The sequence below is a fragment of the Pleuronectes platessa genome, chromosome 19, assembly GCF_947347685.1.
Source record: "Pleuronectes platessa chromosome 19, fPlePla1.1, whole genome shotgun sequence".
NCBI classification, from domain to species: Eukaryota; Metazoa; Chordata; class Actinopteri; order Pleuronectiformes; family Pleuronectidae; genus Pleuronectes; species Pleuronectes platessa.
Window position 1 is genome coordinate 21,355,685 of NC_070644.1, and position 17,455 is coordinate 21,373,139.

Here is a 17,455-nt window from a genome sequence, read left to right on the forward strand (position 1 = left end):
TCTTTGAACGTAACACCAGTGCGCAGGCCAATCACAAGTCGAATCGGGCTCTGCCGTAAAGTGTGACGTAGTGTTGAGAATGCGGAAGTGATGTGCTCGCTCAGCTGTTTATTATCAAACTTTATTTAACAGTGACTCTGGAGAAGCAGCGGTTTGTAGTTTTTATATTTTATATCTATATTTATATTACACACGTCACATACAGACGGAAAATACATAATTCAATATTACGTAGCTATCCTGGTAGCAGTTAGCAACGTGGACGAGAGAGTTACGACAGTGTGATGATGACTAACGTATTCTCTGTTCTGTTAGTACATTTAAAATAATAATATATCACAACAGGTTTGTTTAATCACGAGCGTCGTTACTGATCAATGGAAACACTGAAATCACGTTTTGAGGAAATCATCTTCCAGGATTATTGTCTGAAGGTCACATGTTTAAAACTCAGTGGTTAACTAATATATATGTTTGATGACATCACCTCAGTGTTATTCATATCCCACTGCAGCCGGAGCATATTAAAGGTTATTCACTGGAAACACAACACGGTGTCTTCAGGACACAACTCTTTTCCAGTAATCCGTGGTGATGTCGAAGCCCGGTCTCCTGGTCCTGTACGGGAGCCAGACTGGAACCGCCCAGGACACGGCCCAGAGGGTCCTGCGACAGGCCAAGAGGAGGTGGCTGCAGGTTCGGGTGCTGCCTCTGGACAGCTACAACGTGGTCAGTGGGCTTATGACTCATTCACAGTCCCTGCAGTGATGGAGTCTGACGGAGAATCACCTGAAGTCACAGTGTCTCCTCTGCTCCAACAGGCCGACCTGATCTCAGAGCCTCTGGTGGTGTTTGTGTGTGCCACCAGCGGACAAGGAGAAGCTCCAGACAACATGAAGGTAGGTAAACAAACATGTTAAATAAAGAAGATTAATAGTTCTATCACTGTTTGTATTCTAAGTAGGGAACTCCTTCAGGGTTGTTGAAGGGACAGTTTGACGTTCGACTCTCGTTGTGTTTTTCTGTGCACGTCTTACTTCCACAGAACTTCTGGAGGTTCCTCTTTAAGAAGTCTTTACCCGTTGGATCTCTCAGTCGGCTGGACTGTGCCGTGCTGGGCCTCGGGGACTCGTCCTATCCAAAGTCAGTCGTCTCCACCGCTTTGCTTCTCGTGCTCCACGTGGAGAATCACTCGCAGCTCAAAGCTTGAACTGCTTCTGTCCGTAGGTTCAACTTCGTGGCCAAGAAGCTTCAGAAGCGTCTGGTGCAGCTCGGGGCCCGCGTGCTGCTTCCTGTCGGGCTGGTCGATGACCAACACGACCTGGGGTGAGAACACCGACCTGGATCAGGAAAGAGCATTTAGAGTCAAACAGACCATGAAGCACCGGAAGTATTGGAGGGTGGATACCACAGTTTGATTGACAGCTAGTATCGTCCAATGGGCGAGTCCTCACGCTCTCAGTCATGCTCCATCCCCCCATCCTCCAAATATGGTTACTTCTGGGTTTTTTTAAACATGACGGACACAATGTGAAACTGAGGCAGCAGCTCACAAACCAGTTTTACAGTTTAACCACAAACTGTATCATTAAAAAACTATAAATACAAAGGAAATACAAATCTATAGAAGTTGATAGACGCACATCTTTTCTGTTTCCATCACACTGAGATGTCTGTGGGTTCATGTCAGTGACACGTTTACAGAATCTACCATCTTAGTATATGATGTGTTTTATTGTGTACGTTTGAATTAAGCTTGATAACATCTGGACTCAAACCCGTGACGTGCTGCTGTGAACTCTGGTTTGAAACAGGCCGGACGCTGTGATCGACCCGTGGCTCTCCTCCTTCTGGGAGGAGGTGCTGCTCTTGTATCCGTCGGTGGCGGACGTGGCTCCACTGAGGGAAGATGAACCGTGAGTTTCCAGCTGTTGAGACTCTTTCAGAAGCAGATGATTATTTCCTGTTGGTTTTTTGTCGAGGTTTAGTCGACTCCTCAGTTTGTTGTTGTTTCGTGTGGCAGACTCCCCCCAACATACATGTTCCACTTCCTGGATGATGTGAAGGAGGAGGTCGACCACAGGCTGAGGAGCACGGAGCAGACTGTCCCCTCCGCGTCTCAGGCCTTTCCTGCCAGACTGGTGTTCAACAGGAGGGTATCAGACGTGTCCCACTTCCAGGAAGTGAGGCACATAGAGTTTGACATCACTGGATCCAACATCCAGTAAGAATTGACTCAGTCAGACAGTGAGCAGGAACAGAAGTTTCAGAAAGGTTGATGTTGTTGTAGACGAGTCCCAGCTCAGTGTCCTTTTCACCACCAAGCTGTGCTGTGCAGGTTTGGAGCCGGGGACGTGGTGAGCATGCGTCCCTGTAACGCACCAGAGGACGGACGACAGCTCTGCCAGCTGCTGGGATTAGATCCAGAGGCCCGGTTCACGCTGAGAGCCACGGACAGCACCGCAGGTTGGTACGACCCGCCCGTGTGACCCGGGACGTCCTTCACTCCACTTTTCTTTGAACCTCTTGACTTGTCAGTTCCAGCCGGACTTCCTCAGCCTTGCACCGTGCGCCACCTGGTGGAGAGCTACCTGGACATCGGCGCTGTGCCGCGCCGCTCCTTCTTCGAGCTGCTGTCCACGTTCGCCACCAACGAGCTGGAGCGGGAGAAGCTGGTGGAGTTCAGCTCGGCTGCGGGTCAGGCCGAGCTGCACAGCTACTGCAACCAGCTGCGACGCACCGCCCTGGAGGTGAGGAGCTTCTTCACAGCAGCTTGTTCATTACTCAGATGTTTGTTAACAACAGCACGAGTCTAACTTGGTTTAAGGCTTCATATCTAGAACCCGTCTTTGGTTCCACGTGCTGAGGTTCATGTGTCGCCGCAGGTTTTGGCGGATTTCCCAAACACGACAGCCGAACTCAAGGTGGATTATCTCCTGGACCTTTTCCCTGAGATCCAGCCTCGGTCCTTCTCCATCGCCTCCTCGCTCCAGGTAACTCATCCTCCACATCAACAGGAAATGTTCTGTGTCCTTCTGGATGTTTGTTCATGGAGGAGAAAGATGAAATCCTTCCTCCAGAGATGTTGTCTCTCCACACAGGTTCATCCAAACCGGCTTCAGATCCTCGTAGCTGTTGTTTGCTACAAAACCAAGTTGTTTAAACCACGAAGAGGCCTCTGCTCCAGCTGGTTGTCCTCCCTGGACCCAGAACAAGGTCTGAGCACATTTCTTTCTGATCGGCTCATGAGTTTGTTTCAAATCTGAATAAGCAGCAGATGATTGTCCGGGTCCTTCACAGCAACATGTCAGGGACAAGATCCAGACTGAGAGCAGCTTGTCTGAAATGTGATATTTTCAAAAGGGGAATAAAAACGGGTTAGGGTTCTGCAGTTAAAGACAAAAGCCGTGTGAATAAAATCCTCCTGATGTGATGATCCACTGTAAAATGACTCGGTGCTCAGGGGAGGTGCGTGTTCCTCTGTGGGTGAAGAAGGGAAGTCTGAAGTTCCCTAAAGAGCAGGACACTCCTGTGATCATGGTCGGACCCGGAACCGGAGTGGCCCCGTTCAGGGCGGCGTTACAAGAGAGGACCGCTGAGGGAAAGACCGGTGAGATCTGCACTGCTCCCACTTTATATTCACATGTGGAGCTCCTCCTCTTCATCCTCTTCTTCCCTGTTCATCCTCTTCTTCCTCTTCATCCTCTTCATCCTCTTCATCCTCTTCTTCCTCTCCTCCCTGCTCTTCAGCCAACGTCCTGTTCTTCGGCTGTCGCTCTCAGTCCAAGGACTTTTACTTCAGGTCAGAGTGGGAGGAGATGACGGAGGCCGGACATCTGACCCTCTTCACGGCCTTCTCACGAGACCAGGTCCCACACACACAGTCACCAGCTCATTAGATCTGAATCAAATATCAAATATCATTTATACAATGAACTCTGATCAGCTCAGGTTCCTGGGACGTCCTGCTCATCAGGCAAAAACAGGTGGTGTTTGAGGTCACATGACCTTTGACCTTTTACAACTTAAATCCTACAAGTTTGAGTTCAACTCTGCAGCAGATTCAAGAGAGAGAGAGTTCACCTGCCCCCCCCCCCCCCCCCCCCCACACACAGCTGAGTGAGTGTTTGTTCTCAGGAGGAGAAGGTGTACGTGCAGCACCGGGTGACGGAGAACTCTGCGCTGCTCTGGGATCTGATCGTTAATCAACGTGGCTGCTTCTACATCGCTGGGTGAGTCCAGACCAGGAGCCTGAGACCAGGAGCCTGAGACCAGGAGCCTGAGACCGGCCTCGGGTCCACAAGGAGAATCTCTGTCCTCCAATCAAACGCCAGCAGCTTCTCACATGTCTTGTTTTCTAGGTTTGAACTTGAATGTTGTTCAGAAAAAAAGATTCATCCAACCAGCGAAGCAATAGAATCAATGAAGGTTTTTATGGATTTGAACAATTTGGAAACTGAGAATCTCTCTTCTCACTTCTCATGGATCCTCCTCACTGAGCAAAGCAGATGACAGCTCCTCACTCGAGGAGCATGTGGTTCCTCATCAGCTCCTGGCGTTTATTGGTTGGATCATTTTGACAAACTTCATCATGTCTGTGATTTCTGTTTCTAACGTCTGCTGAATCTCTGGTGTGTTTCTGACAGGAATGCTAAACAGATGCCAGCCAGCGTGAGCGACGCGTTGAGAGGTGTGTTCCAGCAGGAGGGGGGCGTGTCCTCAGAGGAGGCCGAGCAAATGCTGGTGGCCATGGAGCGGGGGGGGCGACTCCAGAGCGAGACGTGGTCCTGAGTGACACGTGTCGCCTGTGACCCCGAATCAAAGGCCGTTGGTTCACGAGCTGGTTTGAACAGAAAGTTCATCACATGGTTCCAGCTTCTTCTGAGCTCAGAACCACCGAGCTGCTGCTGGAACATCATGAGACTGACTGAGATGCTTCTGAAGATACAGAGAAGAGCAGGGGTATGAAACCTGAAGCTGAGATCTTAGAGTAAATTATGAAAAAGTCATTTTTTTTACTTTATTCAATCAAATATTTTTTGGGGGGGAATGGCTCCATTTGAACTTTTACACTTGTTTTATTTGACTGTTTCAAAACGTTATCTTCATTAAATCTTAAAACCCGAATCCTCTGATTCATTTCCCTGTGACATTTAAAAACATGAGATGAATAACTTTTTGGCACAAGATGAAAACTTGATGATGCAGCTCAATCAACGTCACATCAGCTCCAGGAGAAAAACACACGACCTGTGGTGAGTCAACAGTCACAACAAAAATCTGCCAATGTATTAATACAGTTTTATTAATAAAGAGGACGTCAGGTATTAAAAGATTCAGGTTAGAAACGTGTCATGTCTCCAGATCTCTGGTTCCTGAGGTGAACATCCTTTTCGTTAATGTTTGACCTTCCGAGGTCGATTCCAGATGTTCTACTACACGATGTTCTGTTCTAACCCAGAAGCTCTCGAGGGTCCAACCTCAGGAGGACTGAGGACGTGTCTGTCGGGGGGGACGGGGGGGGGGGGGGACAGACGCTAACGAGAGGACAGTTTGTGGTGCTACAGGATGAAGAGGCTCCACTTCTGGAAACTGGAAGAAGAACGTCAGGTGACTCGTGAGTCTTCCTGCTCCAGGACAGGATGTGATGTCACACAGTGAAGATTGACTGGTTCACACAGAGCATCAGTTTCGATTGGCCGACCTGACCTCTGACCTGAGGGACTCAAACAGGAAGCTGGAACGTGTGCGTCTCGAGCGGGAGCTGGACGGAGGCTCGGCCTGAAGCAACGCACATGCTCCACAAACTCATCACACGCACAACACATCATAAACACATCGCTGACTCGAGAAACGCCATGTCCACAGGAAACCCTTCAATCTGAGCCCCGCCCCCCCGGCGTCTATCTGAGGGCCAGCGTGTGGACCTGGTAGATCTCCTTGGGGAAGTCCAGCTGCTGCTCCTCGTGGACGATGCGGAGACCCGCCCGGCTCACCAGGCCGCGGACCATCGGCAGCTCACGGCACACGCTGCTGTCCACCTCGTCGGGGACCACGCCCTCGTAGGACATGTTGTCCTTGATGAGGATCAGGCCGTTGGGCCGCAGCGCCCCCTGGCAGCGGCGCAGGAACTCCACCAGGTGGGCGTCCGTCAGGTGACCTGGAAACGGACGAGGAGACGTTAGAACTCGTGGTCGCTCCTCAGACCTCGTGGCGCCCGAGGAGCAGACTCACCGATGACCCACTGGATCCAGATGACATCATAGCGTCCGCGCTCGGGGACGAAGTCCTGCAGGCCGCTGCAGAAGTAGTGTCCCACTCTCTTGCTGTCCTCCTCCAGGTACGTCTTGGCTCTGTCCAGGAACTCCTGCGTCACGTCCACCAGGTCCACGGTGCTGAACAGCGGCAGCAGCAGGCGCTTGCTGATCCTCCCGATGCCGGCGCCACAGTCCAGAGCGCAGCCCGTCCCCGTCTTCCCGTCCCCGTCCTTCAACGGAAGAAGAGGGAAGAAGACACCAGAGCTGCTTTAGAAACACTCAGAGAACCTCAACGTGATCAGAGTTTCTACAGGAATTCATTTCAATGTCTGATTTTCAGTTGATCATAATCAGCTCTTCTCCATGATCCACAGGAGCAGACTATTGATCTGACTTACTGAATGTTTATTCTCTTAAATATATTCTTATTAATTTTTATGACTAAGCTGTAAAATGTTAAACTTCCTTGGCTTCGTTCGGGGGCGTGTCCGACTTACTGACCGGAGACATCACCTGTCCCCAGGAGTCAGGACTGAGGGGACGATTCTGGGACTCCAGTGTCTTCTCCTGATAGAACACACTGGAGACCCAGAGACGTCCCTCAGTCCCCAGGAGCCAGGACTGAGGGACGTTCCAGTGTCCAGCAGGAGAGAAGCTCCTGGACCAAGAAGCACAGAGAAGTTCTTACCCCGAGGAACTTGTGCAGAAACAACTTGGAGCCGTTGATGTCGATGTTGGAGATGCGTCCGTAGCCTCCCAGCATCCCGTCCACTGTGGGGGACACGTCCCTCCAGTAGCCCTCAGCGTTGGAGTAGAAGCTCGTCTCGTCTTGTGCCACGTCCCCCATCCTGTCAGGACCAGTTCAAACCACGTTAAGACAATCTGGATCCTTCACTGTTTGTACAAAGCTACAGACAGAGAGACACAGACAAAGAGACACAGACAGACAGACAGACAGGGACAAAGAGACACAGACAAAGAGACACAGACAGACAGACTACAGTGAGATACACAGACAGAGAGACACTCCGACAGACAGACAGACAGGGACAAAGAGACACAGACAGACAGAGACAGACAGACTACAGACAGACAGACACAGAGAGATACAGAAAGCCAGAGAGACAGACAGAAAGAGACAGACAGACTACAGACAGACAGACACAGAGAGATATGGACAGACAGACAGACAGGGACAAAGAGACACAGACAGACAGACAGACAGACAGACAGACAGGTGGCAGTCCAACCTGCTTCCCTCAGCAGCAGCTCAGCTGTCAGCTCTCATCATGTGACTCAGATCATTTATTGAGACACAAACATTATAAACTCATTTCTTTCACGTCTTCCCTCTATAACTCAAACTGTCCTTTTCTACGTGATGTAAAGTGAACTGACTCTGGATCAGTATGATCAGATCTTTATCAAACAGCGTGTCCTCCTCGTGTCTCTACCTCAGACCCTGTGGACAGGAGTCGGGGACATGTAGAAGTGTCCATGTGTCTCTATCACTTGGACTTGATCTCTTATATTATAACGTAGTGAACGTGTAGTTACACCAGCGAGTGAGCAGCTAACTAACTAGCTTGTTAACTAACCACTGACAGCTCAGTTTGAATACAACTTTATTAAGAGTTTAAAATCAACACTGACCTGTTCTCCTGTCAACTGCCTCCTCCTGGTCTCTCTCTCTCTCTCTCTCTCTCTCTCTCTCTCTCTCTATCTCTCTATCTGTCTCTCTCTATCTCTCTATCTCTCTTTCTCTCTCTCTCTCTCTCCTCGTGTCTCAGAGCTCACGTTTCTATTTGCGGCTACATGACGACGTCATCCGGTGAACGTCATTTCCTTATATGGTGTCTGAGACAGCGCCCCTGCTGGAGGAGTGTGCTCATGACCTCTTCATGGATAGTTCGGTGTTCACCCCCGCGACGTCCTGACTTCTCTTTTTTCCAGTGTTCTATTGACATACACCAAACACATAATACATACTCATATTGATACACCACATATATTCCTTAAACCATACTCATAGTCAACACTTTATATCACACATCCCAGCTCCCTGATTCAGTTCGCACAGAGACAGTGAGTAGACCTTGGCCCACAATCTCTCCCAGATAGCACACTAACGCAGCTGCACTGATACAGCAACATTATCACCTCTGGTAACCACGACAACGGAGTGCAAGTACGACATCTTCATCACGCGTCATTCCAAGAGGAGGAGGCACTGTCCCGTCTAGATGCAGCGGCCTCCATCTAGTTTTGACCAATCCAAGACGAACCCCAGTCACGCCCAATATATCAATATATAACCTATGTGCGCACTCTGTTTAAGCGTCTTTCTTCCTGTGCAGCCTCCTGCGTAGAACTAGAGACCCATGCATGTTCAATTGCTGGACACCGCGTTTTCCTGACCTGTGACCTCTGAATAAACTTGCTTAACTTCAACTTGAGAACGACGACTCCTCTCCTTTGATTTCCACCCGCAACAGTTCCCAGTGGACTCTGATCTTACTGATGAAACTATAACGCTTTTATATTAATTTACCATTTACACCAGGGGGAGCCCCCCCCCCCACTCACTCGATCAGAGACACAGTGAGGTCACAGCTCGTTCCCGTGAAGCAGCCGGTCAGTGTGATGAAGCCTGTCTCGCTCCTGGTCCCAGTGGATGAAGGAGGACATGAGGAGAGACCAGTGTGGATCACTGGTCTGAAACTCTGGCAGCCGACAGAACGAGACCCAACTAATGAAGAAGACTCTTACAAACATCACACCCCAGTCACATGCATGTGTTCTGATTGGTTGAGCTTCATCATCGTAACGAAGTGATTAGAATTTAATACATTTTTTCTCTATCTTTGAAACAGTTCATACTGATGGAGGAATGTAGTGATACATGTCACAACAGTATTTGAAACAGATTAACAGAAATAAATGTTGCATGTTTAAATATATCTGTTTCCTACCATTATTGTTGTGGATATCATTGTTAATAATCATTGTGAGTAATAATTAGCATTGACGTGATCAGACAGTCTCTTCACATATGTTATTATTCATATTAAAAGGTGTCAAACAAGTAGCCCTTCATACTAATCAGTAGCTTCGAAGTAGCTCTCAGTCTCAGAAAGGTCGGTGACCCCTGATCTACACTGTATCTTCACACAGGAGCTGCAGTGCAGTTTATGAACCACAGGGGGGCAGTGCGGTATAGCTTGTGTATGTGTGTGTGTGTGTGTGTGTGTGTGTCACACACACGAGTGCGTGAGTATGTCCCCTGACCTCAGACACACGTTGTGATTAGGACCCACTCACAGTTTATAGCTAGGCGCCCTCTAGTGGCTGCAGTAAAGATGACCGACCCCATGTGAGGAGGGAACAGCCTCGATGTGAAACCATTACACAATCATAACTGTAAGCATGAAGACAAGCTGCTCTGAGACACCGGGACAGAGACTTTCTTCACATAAGTTGTTTTTGTCCTTCGATGTTTGGAGGTCGTGAGTTTCTATTAGCTTCACCTGCCACTGGAGTGTTACCGTGACGACGGAGATGCTCCTGTGGGACATACCCAGCATGTAACCATAGCAACGATAATGACAACACAACACCACTTAACGATGTGTCGACGTAAACGACAAGTTCAAACCACTGAAGTGATGATCATCATTAAACATGAAATATTAAAATGCTGGGTTAGGGTTAGGGTTAGGGGGAGAAGAGGGGGAGACGAGGGGGAGAAGTGGGGGAGACAAGGGGGAGAAGTGGGGGAGACGAGGGGGAGACGAGGGGGAGAAGTGGGGGAGACGAGGGGGAGACGAGGGGGAGAAGTGGGGGAGACGAGGGGGAGACGAGGGGGAGAAGTGGGGGAGACGAGGGGGAGACGAGGGGGAGAAGTGGGGGAGACAAGGGGGAGAAGTGGGGGAGACGAGGGGGAGACGAGGGGGAGAAGTGGGGGAGACGAGGGGGAGACGAGGGGGAGAAGTGGGGGAGACGAGGGGGAGACGAGGGGGAGAAGTGGGGGAGACGAGGAGGAGATGAGGGGGAGAAGAGGGGGAGACGAGGGGGAGACGAGGGGGAGAAGTGGGGGAGACAAGGGGGAGAAGTGGGGGAGACGAGGGGGAGACGAGGGGGAGAAGTGGGGGAGACGAGGGGGAGACGAGGGGGAGAAGTGGGGGAGACGAGGGGGAGAAGTGGGGGAGACGAGGAGGAGACGAGGGGGAGAAGTGGGGGAGAAGTGGGGGAGAAGTGGGGGAGACGAGGGGGAGACGAGGAGGAGAAGTGGGGGAGACGAGGAGGAGACGAGGGGGAGACGAGGGGGCGAAGTGGGGGAGACGAGGGGGAGACGAGGGGGAGAAGTGGGGGAGACGAGGGGGAGAAGTGGGGGAGACGAGGGGGAGACGAGGAGGAGACGAGGGGGAGAAGTGGGGGAGACGAGGAGGAGATGAGGGGGAGACGAAGGGGAGAAGTGGGGGAGACGAGGGGGAGAAGTGGGGGAGACGAGGAGGAGATGAGGGGGAGACGAGGGGGAGAAGTGGGGGAGACGAGGAGGAGACGAGGGGGAGACGAGGGGGAGAAGTGGGGGAGACGAGGGGGAGAAGTGGGGGAGACGAGGAGGAGACGAGGGGGAGAAGAGGGGGAGAAGTGGGGGAGACGAGGGGGAGAAGTGGGGGAGACGAGGAGGAGACGAGGAGGAGACGAGGGGGAGACGAGGGGGAGACGAGGAGGAGACGAGGAGGAGACGAGGAGGAGACGAGGAGGAGACGAGGGGGAGAAGCTCTTTGACAGAACCACACAGACACTGAGCTGAGCCAACGTGGTGAACAACCTGCATTTGGATTCTTGCAGGAAACTGAGAATCGTCTGCTCCCAGATGCAGACGAGGGTTTAAAGATGACTTCATCATCAAGTTAGAGGAAAACGCTTTTCACTGAAGTCCAGAGGGACCATGAAGGAGGCATTTCCTCCCAACATTGAGATGAGGGGCGGAGCCTGTAGAGCAGCAGGTGGCGTGTGGTCAAGTCATGTGACTGATACGAACCAGGAATTGAATTATAAATGATTAATCTCTATTTTTTCAGACTAAAATTAATCCTCCGAGTTTTAGTCTGAAAACGAAACAGCTTTCAAATAACTCAGGCCGGTGTGACCATAGCCTCAGAGATGAGTTTCATTAGGAAGATGTTTGTAAACGTGACCTGAGGTTTTATGAATAAGTTCATCTCCATCTCAGTTCCTCTGACATTTGGCTTTAACATTTTATTTGTAGTTTAATTATATTGTAATAAACAAATTCCCCACAACCTGAGTCTGATTCCAGTTCTGTGCATCATCACCTGAAATATTTACTCTATTGTTGAAAAATGCTCAAATTTGGAAAGTTAGAGAAAATCTCTGATCCTGTCAGTCAAACATTATTTAACTTCTAAAGTTAATAACTTAGTGTGAAAGACAATCGAGACATCATGGTTCTTCTGGAGCTTCACTGAGGGAGAAACTGACTTACTTCATCAATAAATCATCATCCTCACAATTTTCACAGTGCATTGCCTCGAACTTTACAATATGTGTCTTTAATGTGATTGGTTCTGATCAACCAGGAGGTGGAGCTGGAGGTGCAGGACTGTGGAGACAGATGTTCTGCTGACACCATGTGCTACCGTGCTGAGGGATGGAGAGAAGAAGTGAAGCTGCTATAGGAGGAGAAATAAGAGGATGTGAGGCGGAAGGAGGAAGAGACGCTGGAGCACTGAGGCTGAAACATGAGGGGAGGAGGACAGAGCGGGGGGGGGAAACAGAAAGAGAGTGAATCGATGGAGGGATGAGGACGGAGAAGATCAGGAAGACGAATATGTGAAATTATTCACACTAGGCGTTTATGCTAGAACAGTATTATAGTTACTGTCATATATAGTGAGTACAGGAACGTTACCTCATACAAGTACTGCACAACTCACATCTGTCAAAATATCTTCATTTCATTATTGATTCATCTAGGATATTAAGAGTTTTAAGACATTTTATATAATTTGTATCAATTCTTCATATAAATGTCTAAACCCTTTCCATCCTCAGAGGAGAATTAAGGAACAAAACACAATCACACGGGACAGAAAACTGATGCTGCACTGGCCTCTACAGGTCAACACCGGTTACTGCACCCACACGTCAGCTGTGTGATCCTCATCTGTACAGGCCTCTGCAGTGTATGTGTGTGTGTGAGAGCTTGTGAGTGTGTGTGAGCTTGTGAGTGTGTGTGTGCGAGCGTGTGTGTGTGAGCTTGTGAGTGTGTGTGTGCGAGCGTGTGTGTGTGTGTGTGTGTGAGTGTGGGTCTCTCTAAATTAGAGACTTGTGTAAACTGATCTCGTTTCAGTTTGAAAACTCAGAGTTTGTGTTTGAGTCTGAAAAGAGACTGAGACTTTAGTAAACAATGACGCAGACGTTCTCTTCCTGATTGGTTCTCATCAGTCACATGACTCGACGACCAGCGGTGAACACCTGTCAGTTACACTTCCTGTCAGTAACACTTCCTGTCAGTAACACTTCCTGTCAGTTACACTTCCTGTCAGTTACACTTCCTGTCAGTAACACTTCCTGTCAGTAACACTTCCTGTCAGTAACACTTCCTGTCAGTTACACTTCCTGTCGCTAACACTTCCTGTCAGTTACACTTCCTGTCAGTAACACTTCCTGTCAGTAACACTTCCTGTCAGTTACACTTCCTTTCAGTAACACTTCCTGTCAGTAACACTTCCTGTCAGTTACACTTCCTGTCGCTAACACTTCCTGTCAGTTACACTTCCTGTCGCTAACACTTCCTGTCAGTTACACTTCCTGTCAGTAACACTTTATGTCAGTTACACTTCCTGTCAGCAACACTTCCTGTCAGTTACACTTCCTGTCAGTTACACTTCCTGTCAGTAACACTTCCTGTCAGTTACACTTCCTGTCAGTTACACTTCCTGTCAGTTACACTTCCTGTCAGTAACACTTCATGTCAGTTACACTTCCTGTCAGCTACACTTCATGTCAGTAACACTTCCTGTCAGTAACACTTCCTGTCAGTAACACTTCCTGTCAGTTACACTTCCTGTCAGTGGCCTGTACTCTTTCATTCCTGATCAAAATCATAAAACAGATAAAACTAAGATGATCAGGCTTCATTACCGAATCAAATAATGAAAAGTAAAACTTCAGCATGAGAAGAATTCATAGCTTCATGAAGTGTGGAGCTGCTCCTGGACAGTTCTTCTCCTCAGGAGGAGACGTGTCCTCAGGAGGAGACGTGTCCTCAGGAGGAGACGTGTCCTCAGCTGATGCTTCTTCAAACTGCTGGTTCCTGTTTACACACAGAGTCCCAGGACCCGCGAGGTGGGACCCAGTGGATCTGCATCAGGCTCCAGACCAGCTGCTCCACGTGAACTAGATGAAAGATGCTCAACATGATTCTTTCAAATGAACTTTTCCTTTGATCAAAGTACATTTCTGGGGGACACGGTCTGAAATGACCATTTTCCACAACAGACAAATGTCATTTTTCTCTTATTGTGAGCATCACATCTTTATATATGTCCGAGTCATATTTAGGTTTCAGGATCTGGAGCCTCCTGCTCCTCAGCCTGGTGGATTTGAATAGATCACAGAAACCGCCTCACGCTCATTGGTTCAGAAGAACATATTTCCTGCGCTCCTGCCTGTCACTCAGCGGATCTCCGGCGTGTGATTGGCTCTGCCGGCAGGGGGCGGGCTCTCTGGATGGAGTATATAGAGGTTGAGGGTTCGGAGTCTGTGCCAATGCTCGTAGGCTCAGTCAGGAGGAGGACGAGTGTCCGATGTGTCTCCACAGACCTGAAGCTCCCTCCTGCAGCACGACCCCCCCCACACGCCCGCGGACAGGTCCCTCTCCCGGACAGGAGCCGGGGCCGGGCCGCCGGGCAGCATGGCCGCGGACGCGCAGAGCCTGATGTCCATGTCCCTGATGAAGATCCAGAGCTGCAGGACGCAGCGCGGCGGCATCACGCTGCACCGGAACCTGCTGCTGTCCTACGTGCTGCGCAACGCGCAGCAGCTCTACATCAAGGAGCGCTACCAGGAGCTGTACCGGAGGCAGCAGTACGAGGAGGTGATGACGGTCTGCAACGAGATCCAGGACCTGGACCCGCTGGACGTGGACGCGGAGGACGCGCACGGAGAGGAGCAGGCGCGAGGCTGCGGCGAGGACACGAGTCCGCGCGAGGCGGCGCGCCCCCGAAACCCGACGCAGTCAGCGGCGCACGTCCGGGCAGCGAGCTCCCTCCTCGGCTGCTCCTCTGTCGAAGACTGCGGCAAAGAACCGGAGCCGGCGGACTTCCGCAGCTGCTGCATGGAGGCTTCCCCCGGGGCGCACTCCGACCACTTCCCCGGGGACTACATCCGGCACTGCAACAAGACCACGGTGCTGGACCTGGACACGCATGTGGTGACCACCGTGGAGAACGGGTTCCTGCACCAGGACTGCTGCTGCGCACCGGCTCCACCGGCTCCACCGGCTCCGGCCCGGAAGAGGAAGGTGGAGTCCGGCTGCTGCGCCTCGGACCCGGAGGAGCTCTGCGACTTCACTGCGGCGCGGAAACGAGCCAAGCGCGAGAACTGCTGCTTCTCAGGCGCGGACTTCACGGACACGTCCAACATCTCCAACCTCATCTCCATCTTCGGCTCGGGCTTCTCCGGGCTGCTCAGCCGCCAGGCGGAGCTGGAGCAGGTCTGTGGCCAGCAGGCCCTGGCCAGTCTGGGAGCGTGGACCCGGGCCATAGAGGCGTTCTAAACCCAACTCTGAAGACTGACCCGAGACAGACAGAGAGACAGACAGAAAGTGAGGGAGAGACAGACAGACAGAAAGTGAACAACTTTTTCTGGAACTGGTTTTTACAACTTTCAGCAAATGTTCTGTGGAGAATTGTTGTTTGAAACGAGGTCACGTGAATGAATGAATGTTCCAGGATTTCTTCTCTTCTGTTCCTGCGTCAAACCAGAACTTTCCTGGAAGGTTGATGGAAACAGGAACTTTTCACTTTCTTCAAAATCCAACATCTGAGTAAATCCTCCAGTTTGAAAACAAAAATTCGTTTATTAATAAAACTGAGGTGTAAAGATGAATCCAGTTCAAATGTTCTTTATTAGGAATTTTCAACATTGAAGCTGAAGTGTCGATCGTAGTGAAGTTTAAAATGTGTGTCTGGTTCATCTTCTGATCTGAATCTCACCTGGAGTCTCCCTTTGGTTGGAATCATGGTGACAAGTGATTGGTTGGTTTGCGAGTGGTGACATCATTCACCCTCTCCTCTGATTGGTGGAAATGTACAGCTGCGCCTGGTCTCCCTCAAATGAGACAAATAGATCAACTTTATTTTTGCAAGAAAAATATAAAAACTATAAAAAATGTTTAATGTGGAGGAGAGTTTGTGCCATATTGTACCAGACTTCCTGTTTGTTGGACAGGAAGTGGAGTCTGAGACGACCATTGCCTTAAACCTGAATCTCGTGTCACAAGTGAACGAACAGAGATCGTGACTGAAGTAAAACATCTGACGAATCAGACGCTGGGAGCACTTTGTGGTCACGTGACGTTCACTTCCTGAACACCTGAGGTCCGGGATGGACGCCGCCGGCTCGTCTCCGTGAACCAACACTTTGACTTCCTGTGAATCGTTTCATGACACAAACACGTTTTGGTTTCATATAAAAAACAAGTTGGATCTTCGTCCTTTTGTTTTAAAAAGGAAAAGATGCAGTCGTGTGACTCCCTCAGCTTTATGAGTGTGGACCGGACTCAGACAACTCTCCTCCTCCTCCTCCTCTTCTTCTATTTTTTTATGGTATTTTGTGTGTTTGATAAATTGTAGCTCTTCGGGTAAAACTGTTGCAGAAAATATTTGTAAAAATGTATAATCTTAATAAAAAATGAAAACTTAACCAGAGTTTGTCTGATTGTGAATCTTTTTCTTTTCAGTTTGTTGAGCTGTAACTAAAATCTTCATCGTTACTTCATCGATCTTTAATGCTTCCTGAGAACAAACTTCTGGATGATAAATGTATAAAAAGGTAAATGTGAAAAAGTACTTTTGGAGATTTTTCACTTTCTGGAGAAACAGAGATTAGGGGAGGAAGCAGTTAGCTTAGCTTAGCATAAAAGGTTTGAACCCCAGTACATCCTTTTTCCTCCATGCAGCAGCAGCTGTGACTGAGCCTCCTCCTCCTCCTCCTCACTCCTCCTCCTCCTCCTGCTCCTCCTCCTCCTCCTCCTCCTGCTCCTCCTGCTCTGTGCTGTAATCTCCGCTCTGTCCCACTTGGTGGTGTTCTTTAAAACCAATGAGGATATGAGCCGAGCTACTTTAAAGTGACCTGCCTCAGACTCCTCCTCCTCCTGCCTGTCTGGTTCTCTGGTTCTCCTGCTCTCCTCCTCCTCCTCCTGTGAGTCTGGTTTCCCTGCTCCTCTCCTCTCTCTGCTCCTCCTACTGCCTGTCTGGTTTTCCTGCTCCTCTCCTCCTCCTCCTCTCTCCTCTTCTTGCTGGTCTTGTTTTCCTGCCTCCTCTCCATCTCCTCCTGCCTGTCTGGTTCTCCTGCTATTCTCTCTGCTCCTCCCCTCCTCCCCTCTCCTCCTCTCTTTCTCTCCTCTCCTCTCCTCCTCCTCTCTGTCCTCCTGCCTGTCTGGTTTTCCTCCTTCTCTCTTTGCTCCTCATCCTCTCTCCTCCTCTCTTCTTCCTCTCTCTGCTCCTCCTCCTGCCTGTCTGGTTTTCCTGCTCCTCTCTCTGCTCCTCCTCCTCACTCCTCCCACTCCTCTTCCTCTCTCTCCACCTCTCCTCCTTCTCTATCTCCTCCTTCTCCTGGCTGTCTGGTTTTCCTGCTCCTCTCTCTGCTCCTCCTTTTCTTTCCTCCTCTCCTCCTTTCTCTCCTACCCTCTTCCTCTCCTCCTGCCTGTCTGGTTTTCCTGCTCCTCCTCCTCTCTCCTTCCTCTCTCTGCTCCTCTTCCTCTCTCTCCACCTCTCCTCTTCCTGCCTGTCTGGTTTCCCTGCCTCCTCTCCTCTCTCTGCGCCTCCTCCTCCTCCTCCTCTCTCCTTCCTCTCTCTCCACTTCTCCTCCTCCTGCCTGTCTGGTTTCCCTGCTCCTCTCCTCTCTCTGCGCCTCCTCCTCCTCCTCCTCTCTCCTTCCTCTCT

At 50.1% G+C, this 17,455-nt stretch overlaps 3 protein-coding genes across 5 annotated transcripts; 2 read left to right on the forward strand and 1 right to left on the reverse strand.

The window, feature by feature from the left end:
* Positions 1–73: 73 nt before the first annotated feature.
* On the forward strand, positions 74–5,363 carry ndor1 (NADPH dependent diflavin oxidoreductase 1). Its single transcript, XM_053411162.1, has 14 exons — positions 74–729; positions 822–899; positions 1,046–1,143; positions 1,228–1,326; positions 1,815–1,916; positions 2,024–2,224; positions 2,339–2,466; positions 2,539–2,750; positions 2,886–2,993; positions 3,102–3,216; positions 3,464–3,610; positions 3,751–3,869; positions 4,138–4,232; positions 4,647–5,363. Exons 1-14 carry the CDS (start codon positions 595–597, stop codon positions 4,789–4,791), a joined length of 1,782 nt encoding a protein of 593 aa, XP_053267137.1. The 5' UTR covers positions 74–594; the 3' UTR covers positions 4,792–5,363.
* On the reverse strand, positions 5,007–8,088 carry ntmt1 (N-terminal Xaa-Pro-Lys N-methyltransferase 1). Of its 3 annotated transcripts, none has more exons than XM_053411203.1 (4): positions 7,911–8,088; positions 6,946–7,105; positions 6,235–6,487; positions 5,007–6,160 (listed from the first exon to the last, which is right to left on the reverse strand). In XM_053411203.1, the coding sequence occupies exons 2-4, from the start codon at positions 7,102–7,104 to the stop codon at positions 5,904–5,906; spliced, it is 669 nt and encodes a 222-aa protein (XP_053267178.1). In that variant the 5' UTR covers position 7,105; positions 7,911–8,088; the 3' UTR covers positions 5,007–5,903. The 3 variants fall into 3 exon arrangements, with proteins under 3 accessions (XP_053267178.1, XP_053267180.1, XP_053267179.1); XM_053411205.1 differs by having other exon boundaries at positions 6,946–7,165; XM_053411204.1 differs by lacking the exon at positions 7,911–8,088 and adding an exon at positions 7,508–7,904.
* Positions 8,089–14,202: 6,114 nt separating this feature from the next.
* On the forward strand, positions 14,203–16,214 carry ier5l (immediate early response 5-like). The gene has a single exon (XM_053410698.1). It carries the CDS (start codon positions 14,203–14,205, stop codon positions 15,064–15,066), a length of 864 nt encoding a protein of 287 aa, XP_053266673.1. The 3' UTR covers positions 15,067–16,214.
* Positions 16,215–17,455: the final 1,241 nt, after the last annotated feature.